General features: G+C 48.9%; 1 protein-coding gene across 1 annotated transcript; it reads left to right on the forward strand.

Moving 5' to 3' along the window:
* ARRDC5 (arrestin domain containing 5) lies at window positions 1-10,251 on the forward strand (the record flags this gene model as incomplete). Its single annotated transcript, XM_081092723.1, has 3 exons — window positions 1-253; window positions 1,564-1,763; window positions 9,745-10,251. 3 exons carry the CDS (start codon window positions 1-3, stop codon window positions 10,249-10,251), a joined length of 960 nt encoding a protein of 319 aa, XP_080948849.1.
* Between the last annotated feature and the right edge of the window lie 4,342 nt (window positions 10,252-14,593).

Raw genomic sequence — 14,593 nt, forward strand, 5'->3', positions numbered from 1 at the left:
ATGTCTGTGGTGAAGTGGATCGAGTTAGTGCTGCCCAAGGATGCGATCTACCTGGCCGGCTCCTGCATAAAAGGGCAGGTGATTCTAACCCTGAACAGCACCCTGGTGGACCCCATTGTGAAGGTGGAGCTCGTGGGAAGGGGTTACGTGGAGTGGAGCGAAGAAACCGGGGCATCCCGTGATTATAGCAGAGATGTTATTTGCAACAACAGGGCCGACTATGTACACAAGTCAAAGAAGTTCCCAGTGCAGGGTAAGGAGGAGGCCAGCTGCCAACCCTAAACATAACAGGAACCTGGGTCTGGAAGGTAAACACATGGTAGTCGGTCAGCAAACCCCGGGGATGTCAGAAATGGGCAGAGACGTGGCTCCTCCGTAGGAGGGAATCCCTGTGAAACAATGACCATCAGATACACGAAAATAAGACCTCAGGAGCTGGTCATGGAGGCCTTTCCAAAGAGGTGACAACAGGGCACAAAGATCAGTGATGGGAGGGACATGAGCCATGCAGACATCTAGGGGAGGAGCAGCAAGATGCCAGATCTTAACCCTCAGCAATCATGTGGCCCCTCTGGGTCCCCGTGTACCCATCTGGAAAATGGAAATAACAAGTCCTGCCTCGTGAGATTTCTTTGGGGGCTTAATGATTTGGTGGCTTCGATAGTGCGGGGTATACAGTAAGTGCTTGATAAATGTTAATTCTTTCAACCAAAACACTCACCTGCCCAGTACCACCCCAGCATTAGGCACCACCCCTCCTTCCCCATTTCCAAGAGACTGTATTCCCCCGCAAAAGTATCGACCTTAAGCCTGCAATAGGTTCATTCATTCATTTCACAAACATTTAGTGAGCACCTGCTGGACACAACACTGTGCCAGGTGCTGGGGATACAGCAGCGAAGAACACACACATGGTCCCTGGTGTTGTTGGGTTGCCTTCAGGCGGGAAAAACACAATCATAAGAGAGTTTTGGAGAAATGCAAAAAATAATAAGGTCACAGAAATGGGGGCAGTGTGAGTTTCTCCCTGGTCCTCAGTCTCCACTCAGTCCATCAACAGATATTAAGCACCTACTGCATGCTGCTGTTCACAGTGCACTGAAGACTGAGCTCTGTGAGGGCAAGGAGATGTGGCTGCCTTGCTCACTGCGGCAAACACTGCCTAAAAGCGCCCCTGGCATGTAGCAGGGGCTCAGGCTGTGTTTGTTGAATGAACCCCTCTCGTTCCCAGCAGCGGAATTCAGAAGCCATGTCCTCCTGGGGACTGAATCATGAGGACCCACCATTGGCGCGTCCCCACCATTGTTTTGGAGCAACCACCCCAGCCCCGTCACCCACCTGGGGCATCCCCTTCCAGCCCCCCTGAGGCCTGGGCCTGACATTTATGGGCCACTCAGGTCCCTAAAAGCACCTAGCTCAGCCAAGCTCTGGGACAGGCAGGCCAGGCCGCGAACAACCTCCCCCACCAAAGCAATAACTAAAGAGGAAAACAAAATGGAAAAAGAAAAAAGAAAAAAAAAGCTGCTAGAACCTTCTGATGGCATCGGTGTGTTTTGCTTTCAGATAATTGGTTAAGTGCAGGCAGCCACACCTTTGATTTCCATTTCAACTTACCTCCCAGGCTCCCTTCTACCTTTACCAGCAAAATTGGCCATGTCTTCTACTTCGTGCAAGCCTCCTGCATGGGCCGGGAGCACATTCTAGCAAAGAAGAGAATGTACTTGTTGGTTCAAGGGACTTCGGACTTCCCCCGAGAAAACCAGGTAGGAATGGGGAAGGAGCCCTGGTGGGGCTGGTTCCTCAAAGCTCCAGGGCGGCAGGGGGCGTGCGTGCAACTGAGGAGGCCCTGGCAGGGAAGAAGGGACCGGTGTTGGAGGCTCCCAGGCCCAGTGAGTGCACAAGTGTGAATCAGAAACCAGGGCAGGAACTACGCAGTGCGACTCGACGGGGTGATTCACCTGGGCAATGTCTGGGGACATGTGTGGTTGTCACCAGTGGGTGTGCTCCTGGCCTTGATGGGTGGCCTAGGATGGTCCCCCACAGAGAATGACCAGGCCCCAGTGTCCTGGACCCTACAGTACGTGAAGACTGATCTGAGGTCCCCTTGTCACCCCCTGGGTCAGAGAGAGACTTGGACCCTCAGTGGCTCTCCCTGGGCTTTGAGGCCTCAGACAATGCAGGTGCTGTCCCCGCCACCTCCGCGCAAGAAGCAAGGGAAGGGGCGGCCTCCATCCCAGGGGAAGGGAGGGCATGTGGCACCAGTCTGCTGAGCGGAGAAGGATTTCTGGGTGGTTTCTGGAGGCCCAGGTGCAGAGGCGGAAGTTAAGCGGATAGAGGACCGTTGACCACAGTCACTTCACCTTCCTGGAGCCTCGTTTGCTCTCAGCGTTGGCGGCTCAGGGAGCTGGCATTTTCATTTTTGAGGTCCTGACTAAAATCCCAGACTCCACCCCCTCCCCACCTACCTGCTGTGTGACCCGCCAGAAGTGACCTTGCCTCTCGGGGTCTCCTTGTCCTCATCTGTGAAATGAGCAGAGAGCCAGTGCCTGCCTCCTCGTCATGGAGGGAGTAATGAGTGGAGTTGATGAAGTAAGTCCAGGGCTTCTCAGAGAGCCTGGCAAGGGGCAGTAAGTCGTGTCACTGTTGCCACCACCTGTATTGTTATCTGTGTAACAAGGGGGTCCTTTCTAGTCCAGCCAATCTCACGGGATGGTTTTGGGAGGCGGCCAGGAGAGGTCGGTGCTTGGAGGGGTGGGTCAGCCCTGAGATGAGCAGGTCGGAGCTCAAGGCCTGCTTAGCCCCCTGCCCCCTGTGTGAGCTTGAGCAGGCCATGTCTCTTCTCTGGGCTCCCTTCAGAGGCAGTCTGGAGCGCCAAGGGAACAAGACAGGAGCTGGGGACAAAACACTGGTGTTGGGTCAGACCCTGCTTTATATCTCCACCACCAGACTCTTCATTAGCCAGATAGCCTTACCAGCGCCTTGCAGAGCCTCTATTTTCCTGATCTGTACAATGGGAATAATGAATAATAATAATAACAGCAACACTTCCCTCCGTGGGTGCCTGTGAGGACTGCTATGCACCAAGCACAATGCCTACACATAGGAGGCACCCAGGAAGTGGGAAGAGCTAAAATCGCTATCAGAGCAGCAAGGAGAGTTATCACAGATAAGTTTTGAGAGTCTGAAAATACTGTTTTTTTCCAACTACTCAGTACTGTTATAACCAACTGGTCAAGGGAGGCCTCCTGGAGGAGGTGACATTTTAGTAGAGAATTGAAAGGGGCGTGGGGGAAAGCCATGGCAGTAGAGTGTTGTAGGCAGAGCACACAACATGTGCAAAAGTCCTGAGGCAGGATAGCGTATATGAGGCAGGCTGAGGGCAGGAGCTGGGGGGCCAGGGCAGAGGCTACTGCTCTGATTCAAGTAGAGGCATAGACCTAACCCCCAACAGTCTGTCCTTCTCAGAGCAGACAGAGGAAGTCAGGTGATGACCTTCCTCTGCCCACAGCCCTCCAGGGTGCCTGCCTTCTTTGGGGGAAAAGCCCAAGTCTTCCCCACGGCCCACAAGGTCCTGCATGACCTGCCTCCATTTCCTCTGTGCCTTCATGTCCTCCCTCTCTCTCCGCGTGCGCACCCCCCCTCCGCCTCCACCACTCTGCTCCTGCCACACATGGGCCTCCTCACTGTTCCTCCAACACACCAGGCACAGTCCTGCCCCAGGACCTTTGCACAAGTTGTTCCCTCTGCTCGGAACACTATAATGTGACCTTGCTATCCTTCTGATCTTTGCTCAGAAGCCATGTCTTCATCCACCTGCATTGCCGATGGCCGAATAAACAGCCACAAGCTATGCAGGGCAACTTAGCTACATCTATCCATATTAAAACGAACATGCGCTTTGCCCCAGTCATTCCCCTTTTAGAAATTTCTCCTACTGATGTTCTTTCACGTATGTGGCATGACTCCCCACAGCACTGTTTATAGTGGCAAAAAAATTGGGAAGTCTAATGTTTGTTGCTTAGGGAATTGTTTGCGTAGGAACACCCAGGCAAAAAGACACATTCTATGGAGTACAGCAAAAGAGACAGACAGACAGTGACGGAGTGAGGCAGCGCCCCTGGTCAGGATCTCCAAGTCACTGGGCTGAATGAAAAAAGCAAAGTTCAGGACAGCAGGTCCAACCTGCCACTGGTGGTAAAAACAAATTACTTCCTTGCAGGAAGGAGAGCAGAGCAACTGGCCATAAACGCTGCCTTGTGGGAGGGGGTAGGGGAGCTGGAAGCAAAGAAACTTTTCCCCTTCCACCCTTCCACTCTTTATTTCTAACAGCTTTATTGATATATAATTCTCATACCTTGTAATTCACCCACTTAAAGTGTACACAGAGTTATGCAACCATCGCCACAGTCGGTTTTAGAACATTTCATCACCCCCAAAAGAAATGCTTCCCCCCCCCCTCGCTGTCACAGCCAGCCTCCCTCTGCCCCGACCCCAGCCCCTGACAACCACTAACCCACTCTCTCTGTGGATGTGCCTGTTCGGAACATTTCACAGAAGTGGAGTCACACGCTGTGCGGCCTTTGTGTCTGGCTTCGCTCACTGGGCGTCATGTTTTCAAGGTCCATCCGTGTTGTAGCGAGTGTCCATGCTTCACTCCTCTTTAAGGCTGCATCAGTGCACGGGTGGGCACCCATTGATGGACACTTGGGCTGCCTCTTTGGTGACTGTCAATCGTGCTGCTGTGAACATTCAAGTACAAGTGTTTGTGGGGCATGAGCCTTCCTTCCTCTGGGTGGCTTCCTGGAGCGGAATTGCTGGGGCAGATGGTAAGGCTGTTTCACCTTCCGAGGAACTGCCTGTTTTCCGCGGCGCCATCTTACCTTGCCACCAGCAATGCACAGGGTTCCAATTCCTCCACATCCCCTCCACCATTTGGGAGAGGAGCTTGTCCTAGAGCCCCTTCCTAACTAGCAACCCTAAGGAAATCCCCTTTTCTGCTCCCCTTATCTCATTATGTCCCCCATTTGCATCCCATCGCAGCCTCATCACTGTCTCAACCAGAAATGACGTGGTGTGTTTTCACACGTACCATTTACATCCATCTCCTCAACCAGAGCAGGTCTTCATCGCTATGGGTTTTCCCTAAACTTGGCACCAAGTAGATGCAAATAAAATCCAGTTGAGTGAATGAGCCCACCTCCCAAAGTGTCATATACGCTAAGGAAATACAGGCTTCCAAAGAACTCACAGGTCTAAGAACTCCAGTGTTGGCTTTGCATTGGAAATGTTACTAGTCAGGCGTGGCGGTCTCCTGGACCACCTCTGGCTGCTCTGCACACCTCCTTCAGGGCCAGGACAGAACTACAGCCCCGGCCCTGAGTTAGAGCAGGGAGCTCCTTAACACGTGCGTGCGGGGTCCTAACGCATGCCACGCCATTTCGAATAACAGTAGAGGGATTTAGAACCTAAACTCCCCTCAATGAGCCTTCCTAGGGAAAGGGAAGCGTGTGAAGGCTAAAGAGAAGTAGGGCCACAGGCAGAGGGCAGGAGCTGAGGTCCAAAGGGGTCGGGGGTCACCCGAGGTCTCCAAGAGGAGACACAGTGGACCTAGAACAGTGTTTTTCAAATCGCAGATCCTGACCCATTAGTGCAGCGGTTCTCAACCTGTGGGTCGCGACCCCTTTGGCGGTCGAATAACCCTTTCACAGGGTTCTCCTAAGACCATCCTGCATATCAGATATTTATATTACGACTCATAACAGTAGCAACATGACAGTTATGAAGTAGCAACGAAAATAATTTTATGGTCGGGTCACAACATGAGGAACTGTATTTAAAGGGCCAGAAGGTTGAGAACCACTGCATTAGTGGGTTGCAAAGTCAATTCAGCAGGTTGCAAACACATTTCTGTAAAATGAAAGAATAGGCAAGACCAAAATTAAGAAAATATCTATGTTGTGGGGTGCAAACACACACACACACACACATATATATGTATATGTATGTGTATATGTATATGTATATGTATACGTATATGTATATAATCATTTTTATATATGAAGAAAGAACAGAGAATAAAATAAATAGAATAGAAATATCAAAAAAAGTCAGTTTGGTGGGTTGCAATTGACTTCAAGTGAAAGAATAGAATAGAGTTTTCCAGAAAGAAAGAAAAAACTTGGTGGGTTACAACTAGCTAATTTTTATAAAAATTTTTGTTTTATATAAAACAAAATGATAGACTAGAGTAAATGGACTAGAAATAACAAAAATAAATTCAAAGGATTGCAACCAACATTTTTTAAATAAATCAAATAAATAGAGTAGAACAGGAACCAGAAGTTCATAAACTTGCTTCTCTTTCACCGATCTAGGTGGAGATGTACATACAGATTTCTATTCTTTGCCTCAATGTTAAAAACCTATGTTTTGACTGTGTTTTTTTTTAAGGAATAATATATTATAAATACTGTATGTGGCTTGCAAAGTCTAAACTATAATTATTATCAGTCCTTTACAGAAAAAGTTTGCCAATTCATGCCCTAGAGAAACTCATGTTGTAAGCCCCCAAAAATTGTCTTCAGGCTGCTCCTTCTAGCATTTTTATGATATCAAACTCATGGAAAAATAGAAATGTCCATCATAGGAGGATGAATAAATCATTTTGCAACACACTCAGTTAGTTGCATTCCTAAAGACTAACTAACCAGAATGGCAGGCACCAATGTGAAGGCATTTCAAACACAGAATATTGAGCTGGGGAAAGCAACTTGCTAGGAGACGTGCAGTTTGACTTATTTAAAATATGTAAAAAAAATAGATGTATTCCTAAATAATGTGAAACTTCTCTGAGAACCACAAATGCCAAATTCAGATCATGGCTGGCTGCACAGAGGAGAGGGAGCAGTGAGTTGAAGCCCACAGAACACACAAGATTTCAGTATAATAGGTAATGTTTTATTTCTCAAACATATTGGAAGATACATTTTAGGTTTTTGTATTATTATTTTATTATTATTATTCTTTATATGCCTTTTCCTAAAACAATATATCTTAGTTAGGTCCCTACACGTACACATGTGCAGGTAAAAGAAAGTGATTATTAGAGCATTGGCCTGCGGACTAAAGGGTCCCAGGTTCGATTCCAGTCAAGGGCACATGCTGGGTTGCAGGCTTGATCCCCCCAGTAGGGGGTGCACAGGAGGCAGCCAATCAATGATTCTCTCTCATCATAGAAGTTTCTATCTATCTCTCTCCCTTCCTCTCTGAAATCAATAAAAAAATATATTTTAAAAAATCATAAATAAATAAATAAAATTCTGAATTGTTGTGCCCTGGCCAGTGTGGCTCAGTTGATTGGGCATTGTGCCATGCACCAAAAGGTTGCCAGTTCGATTCTGGTTCAATTCTGGTCAGGGCACATGCCCAGGTTGTGCATTCAATCCCCGCAGGAGGCAGCCAATCGATATTTCTCTCTCTCCCTCCCTTCCTCTATAGAAATCAATTTTAAAAAACTTAAATAAAATTCAGGATAGTTGCATTCTGGTCATATATGTGGAACTTTTTTTGGGGGGGGGGGACTAGCAAATTCCTACTTCTTGACTTGGGTGGCTGTTATAAGAGGGTTGGCCATATAATAATTCACAAGGTTATACATTTGTTTTGTGAAGTTTTCTGTATCTGAGTTGTATTTTTTTTTATAATGTTTGGGTTTTTTAAAAAATGCATAGATACAATAAACCCCAAATTCAAGATAATGCTTACCTCTAGGGAGAGAAGAGGTGATGCATTGGGGAGGGGTCCACGGGGGATTCAATGCTGATGTTTATTTATTTGTTAATCCTCATCAGAGGTTATATTTTTTTTCTATTAACTTTTAGAGAGGTGGGAGTGGGAAAGAGAGAGAGAAACATTGATGTGGCAGAGACATATTAATCGGTTGCCTCCTGAATGCTCCCCACTGGGGCCAAGGATCGTACCTGCAACCCAGGTATGTGCCCTTGACCAGAATCCAATCCACAACCCTTTGGCGTAGGGGCTGATGCTCTAACCACTGATCCCACTGGCCAGGGCTATTTTTATTTTAAATTGTGATAATAATACATAACATAAAATTTGCCATCTTAACCATTTTTAAGTGTACAGTTCACATAGCTGTGCAATACTGATGTTTTATTTCTTTTTTATTATTATTGATTTCAGAGAGGAAGGGAGAGGGAGAGAGAGACAGAAACATTAATGATGAGAGAATCATTGATCAATTAGACAGACCAAGGATTGAGCCAGCAACCTGGGCACGTGTCCTGACCGGGAATTAAACCGTGACCTCCTGGTTCATAGGATGACGCTCAACCACTGAGCCAAGCCCACCAAGCCTGGTGTTTTATTTCTTCAGTGAACAGAGCTCTGAAACAAATCGGGAGAAGTCCTACCTGCTGATAAAGCAGGACACGACAGTGCTGTTCTAGTAAATGATTAACAACCTGCTCTGGTGCAAGACAGCCCTAATATGTAATGTTCGCCAATTTCCATGGTGTAAATACTCCTGTCATAGTCAATTTCAAGTTACTAACCTCATGCCACTAATGGGAAGTTTGAGGGGACTTTGCAAGCATTTGTAACACTATTCTCTATCACTTTTATGCTTAAAGGGAATAAGCATGCAGGCAAATTCTAAGCCCGCCCACATTACATCAAGTCTCTTAAATATTATCCACAAATCAAAAAAAATCTAACTCAAGCCACACATTAAATATAATGTATATGTGACTTTATTTGCAATCCAGCAGCTGATGAGTAGATATAAAGGCTGCATTTTGAAGCATTTATTTTAACACATTACATAATTTCAACCCTATAGTTTTCTTATCATGATTCCGAGCCCATCATAGTTCCTCCTTAAATCTGAGCAACTTGGGTAAGCCTTAGTCTTGGGCTTAGACCAGGGGTGGGCAAACTTTTTGACTCGAGGGCCACAAAACTGGACCGGAGGGCCGGAACAAAAGCATGGATGGAGTGTTTGTGTGAACTAATATAAATTCAAAGTAAACATCATTACATAAAAGGGTAAGGTCTTTTTTTTTTTTTTTTTAGTTTTATTCATTTCAAACGGGCCGGATCCGGCCCGCGGGCCGTAGTTTGCCCACGGCTGGCTTAGACTGTAAGACAGTCCCTTTTTCCCAGAAAACCATGGCTCAGAGAAGTCAAGCCATTTATTCAAGTTCACACAGCAAATGAGTAAGGGAGCTGGGGATAAAACTAGGATCTGGTGGATTCTTAGCCCTATCTATATATATAAAAGGTTAATATGCGAAGTGTCCCCTCAGGGTTCAACCTGGAGACTGGGAGTTCGATCGCTCGCTATGACATGCGCTGACCACCAGGGGGCAGCGCAGAACGAAGGAAGGCCCCGGCTGGAAGGCCCCAATTGGCCCTGATCACCAGCCAGGTCTAGGGACCCTACCTGTGCACAAATTTCTGGCACTGGGCCTCTAATTTTACATATAAAGAAATTGATACTTAGAATGGCAAGGGCTGTGATTAAAGGAAGCTGGGAGGTGACTCCAGGCTTTTGGCTGCAACATCCCCAAGATTCTAGATTCCATCTCCATGCCTTTGACTAGGAAAGTCCCAAAAGGCTCAAGCCTCAGAAGTGCTGAAATAGTGGGGCGTTAGGCAGATGAGTGGATCGCGTGGCCACAGTGCCTCACAATGGTTCATTTCCCCCAACCCCACCCCTTCTAGAGTCCCCTGTTTGTGGAGACTGAGAAGACAGTCTCCTACAACTGCTGCAGGAAGGGCAGGATCTGCGTCCAGATCCAGTTGGAAAATAACACCTTCACGCCAGGGGAGCGGGTCCTCTTCACCACGGAGATCAACAACCAGACCAGCAAGTGCATCAAGACGGTCGTCTTCGCCCTCTACACCCACGTGCAGTACGAGGGCTTCACGCCCAAGACGGAGCGGCGGTCCCGGGTGGAGAGCTGCGAGCTGCTCCGGCAGGAGGCCAACACCCAGATCGTACCCTTCGACACTACCAAGATCGTCAGCATCTTCAACCTCCCGCCGGTTCTGTCCGTGAGCAGCGACGTGCAGGAAGGCGAGATCATGAGCACCCAGTACGAGCTGGTCAGCATGGTGCACCTGCCCTGGTCCCTGACCAGCGTGAAGGCCAAGATTCCCATCGTCATCACCAGCACCGCCCTGGACTCAGACAGCTGCCAGAGGCAGGAGTGGGCCAGGCAGTGTTAGCCATGAGCAAGGATTGCCGGAATTAAGTGCCCAAACTTCTAAATAGAAAGAGCTTTATCACTCTACCAGCGGCCCTTTCTTTGTCTTGCACAGATGGGTTTCACATGAGTCTGGTGTGGGAGCACATTATCTAAACCTCCCCAAGCTCCAGCCTTTTGGACACCCACTTCTCCCATCCCCAGAAAGTTCACCGCCAGGAGGGCACAAAGGGAACTGACAAGCCGTCCAGGGCCCCAGCTCCATGTAATTATATATATATATATAAATTTATTAATTTCAGGGAGGGAGGGAGAGGGAGAGAGAGATAGAAACATCAATGATGAAAAAGAATCATTGATAGGCTGCCTCCTGCACACCCCACACTGGAGATCGAGCCCGCACCCCAGGCATGTGACCTGACCTGGAATCAAACCCCAACCTCCTGGGTCTTAGGTTGATGCTCAACCACTGAGCCACGCTGGTCGGGCCTCCCTGGGGTCTTTGGTGCCTGGACCAGGGGTCCTCAGCCAGGGGTGGTTCTATCTTCCAGGGGACACTGGAGCATCACTTGGGGAGGGGGTGCTTCTGGCACTAAGTCGTTGGGGCTTAGAGGTGCTGCTCAGCACCCATAGTATCCAGGAAGGCCCCAACCCAGAGACTGACCCACCCAAATGTCAGGAGTGTGGAGGGGGAGACCCTGGGCTGGAGCAATTCAGAGGGGAAGGTGGTTGTTGAGTCCCAGGACTGCATCTGCAGGCCTCTTACCCACATCAGCTCCTGCCCCTCCTCCACTCAGCCCACCTGGGCTCCAGGGCTCCCCTCAACCAAAGTCCTCCCAGCCAAGGGCATGCATATCCGCATGTCCAATCCATCAGCAAGACATAGGGGCTCCTTCTCCTACGTCTACCCAGAATCCACCCATTTCTCTCCACTTTGCTTCCATCCATCCATCATCATCGCTTACTTGGACCAGTGCAGTCACCTGCACCTGGATCTCCTGGCTCCTGGCCATGTCTCCCTCCCAGGATGCCCACTTCAATTTAAATTTCAAAGGGACAAAAAATAATTTTTTAGCATAAGTACATCCCACACCATTCCTGGGATATGCCTTTGTTTTAAAAGCCTCATTCAGGCCCTGGCTGGTTTGGCTCAGTGGATAGAGCTATGGCCTGAGGACTGAAGGGTCCCAGGTTCAATTCCAGTCAAGGGCACATGCCTGGGTTGCAGGCTCGATCCCAGTAGGCGGAGTGCAGGAGGCAGCCAATCAGTGATTCTCTCTCATCATTCATGTTTCTCTCTCTCTCTCTCCCTCTCCCTTCCTCTCTGAAATCAGTAAAAATATTTTTTAAAAGTTCATTCATCCCTGGCCCGTGTTTCTCAGGTGTTTCTCAGTGGTTAGAACATCGGCCACATACTGAAGGGTCTTGAGTTCAATTCCCAGTCAAGGGCATATACCTGGGTTGCAGGTTAGATCCTCTCCCTGGCTGGGGGTTTGGGTGCGGTTAGGAGGTTGGGGTGTGTGCGGGAAGCAACCAATCAATGTGTTTCCCTCACATAGACGCTTCTCTCTCTCTCTCTCCCCCCTCCCCCTCCCTTCCACTCTCTAAAAATCAATGGGAAAATTATCCTTGGGTGAGGATTAACAGAAAAAATAAAACTTCATTGTTTGTCTGATATTCCAATTTAACTGGGCAGCCTGGATTTTATCTGACAATCCTATTCCCCAAGCAACTCAAGGATTCCCTACACAGATCAGGCCACCTCACCCTTTGACTTAAAACCTCCATCCGGTCCTCACAGCAATCGCCTTGGCCAGCAAGGCCCTGCATAGTCAGGAACAGAGGAATGGACCAGAGTGTGTTCCCTTTGGCTAATGGCTAAAATATTTCTCCAGGCAACCACAGGCCGCAAAATACCCACACTCGCCTCACCCATGATTCAGGCAGGAGGCATATACACTTGAATAGCAGCCCTCCCCAGCCCTTGGAAGATTCCAGAAGAGAAAGTGGGTAGCTCCAACTGAGTCACTGTTTTAAATAAAACTTTGTGTGTGTGTGTCGGCGGGGGGGGGGGGGGGGGGGGGGGACGGACAGAGTGAATAGGATGCACAGATTTAATTATTTTTTTATCTTTTGGGGAGGTCGAGGGAGAGGCCCCTCACTTACAAACACATTCTTAAGATATCTGCAAAAGCTAGTTGCGGGGGGGGGGGGGGGGCGAAAGGGGGGGCAGGGGCTGGCTCCCTGGTGCTGCTGGGCTGGGGTGGAATGTGCCCCTGCCGGCCTGGGTATGTGATCTTCCCTAGGGTGTCCTCATCTGTCTGTTCCGCTTCCCAGAAACTCACAAAAAAGCTTTTTTGGGGAGGAAGGGGAGATGGGGATGGCCTTGCTTGCCCTAATGTCCTGAGCCCCAGCCAGAGGTCCTCGAGGCTCCGAGGCCAAGTCTGGGCCATTCCCATGTCCTCGAACCAAGTCCAGAAGGGCTGTGTTCTTCACCGCTGCAGAGCCAAGGCCCAGTCCCCTTCCCGCATCTCATCCCGACCACCTGCACTGCGAAGGCCTGTGTCCTGCTCTGCTCTGCGCCTGGGGGAACTGAGCTGGGGGTGCCCTGGCAGAGTCCTCCTCAGGCTCCGCGCCACCCAGCCCCAGGTGTTTGTCGAATGGAGTACAGTTGCCCCTTGAACAACACAGGTTTGGACTCTGTGGGTCAACTGAAACAACCTGCGTATAAGGGGACCCTTGAAGTTCAGACCGCATTGCTCAGGGGTCAAGTACACAACAACGGCGTTCAGGACAGGCAGCATTTCAGGCACCGTGGTCAGTCATAAGTCAGCGGGTGAATGCCCCTCAAGGGGCGCGGCATCCGTCAGGACAGGGGCACCTTTGAACCAGGAGCAGGCCTCAGATTTCGTGCTGGGTTGTTCCACCTCACTATACTATCCCTACTTCTGCTTTAGAGCAAGTGATTTCTCCTCTCTGAGCCTCAGTTTCCCAATCTGTAAAATGGAGAGGACAGTAATAGCCATCTCTAGGGTTTGGAGGACCTTGTCACCTCACTGTCCTTGTCTTCTTATTATCTTAGGCTTTTTATTTGGAAAAATCCCAATCCTATGGAAAAGAGCTGAAAGACCAATACAATAGACACGTGATCGCCCCACTCTGTTCTCCATGGTTGGTATTGACCATTTTCCCCTTTTTCTCTTCCTCTGTCCCCCTAACCCAGTGGTCGGCAAACTCATTAGTCAACAGAGCCAAATATCAACAGTACTTCTTTAAAATAGACTCGCCCAGGCCGAAAACCGACTTCTGCGCATGGGCCACGAAGTTTCAATCGCACTGTACATGTGCCCGCACGTGGCATTTTGTGGAAGAGCCACACTCAAGGGGCCAAAGAGCCGCATGTGGCTCGTGAGCCGCAGTTTGCCGACCACGGCCTAACCGCTTTGAAGTAAGTTGCAGCATCATAGCACTTCACTGCGATGCTCTGCGCTCCAACCCATATGCTAAGAATCAGAAGTTTCTCCGAGGAAACGACAGGACCATTCTCGCTCTCTGGGCTTTCACAGGGGCAGCACAGCCATCTCAGGTCTGTGCTCCACATTCCCATTCCCCACTGTCCCATATATCTGTATCGTTTTAGTAAAATATTCAGTACATAAAATTTATCCTTAACCATTGTAAGTGCACCGTTCAGAGGCAGTAAGCACATTCACATTGTTCTTTTTTGTCGTTTTTCTTGTTAGTCCTCACCCGAGGATATTTTTCCCATTGTTTTTTAGAGAGAGTGGGAGGGCGGGGGAGAGACAGAGAGAGAGAGAAAAACATCGATGTGAGAGAGACACTTCGATTGGTTGCCTTGACCAGAATCGAACCCGGGGCCCTTCAGTCCACAGGCCGATGCTCTATCCACTGAGTAACCTGGCTAGGACCACATTGTTCTTTTACCAGCACCACCATCCATCCCCAGAACTTTCTCACCTTCCCAGACTGAAACTCTGTCCCCATTAAACACTAACTCTTCATTCTCCTTCCCCTCGCGCCCCGCCTGCCCAGCCTCTGACTCCCACCATCTACTTCCTGTCTCTATGGATCTGACTCCTCTAGAGACCTCATGTGAGAGGAATCACACAGTATTTGTACTTCACTGAGCATAAAGTCCTCAAGGTTCATCCATGTTGCAGAATCTCTTTCCCTTTAAGGCTGAATAACATTCCAGTGTGTGATGGGGACCACATTGTGTTTAGCCATTCATCCATCCATAGACATTTAAGTTGTTCCGTCTTCTGGAATTATTATTCTGGTGAATAATGCTGCTGTGAACATGGGTGCACAAATAAGTATTTTGGGGACCCCAGTTTCAATTC

Source organism: Myotis nattereri (genome assembly GCF_964212035.1).
Source record: "Myotis nattereri genome assembly, chromosome: 5".
Lineage (NCBI taxonomy): Eukaryota > Metazoa > Chordata > Mammalia > Chiroptera > Vespertilionidae > Myotis > Myotis nattereri.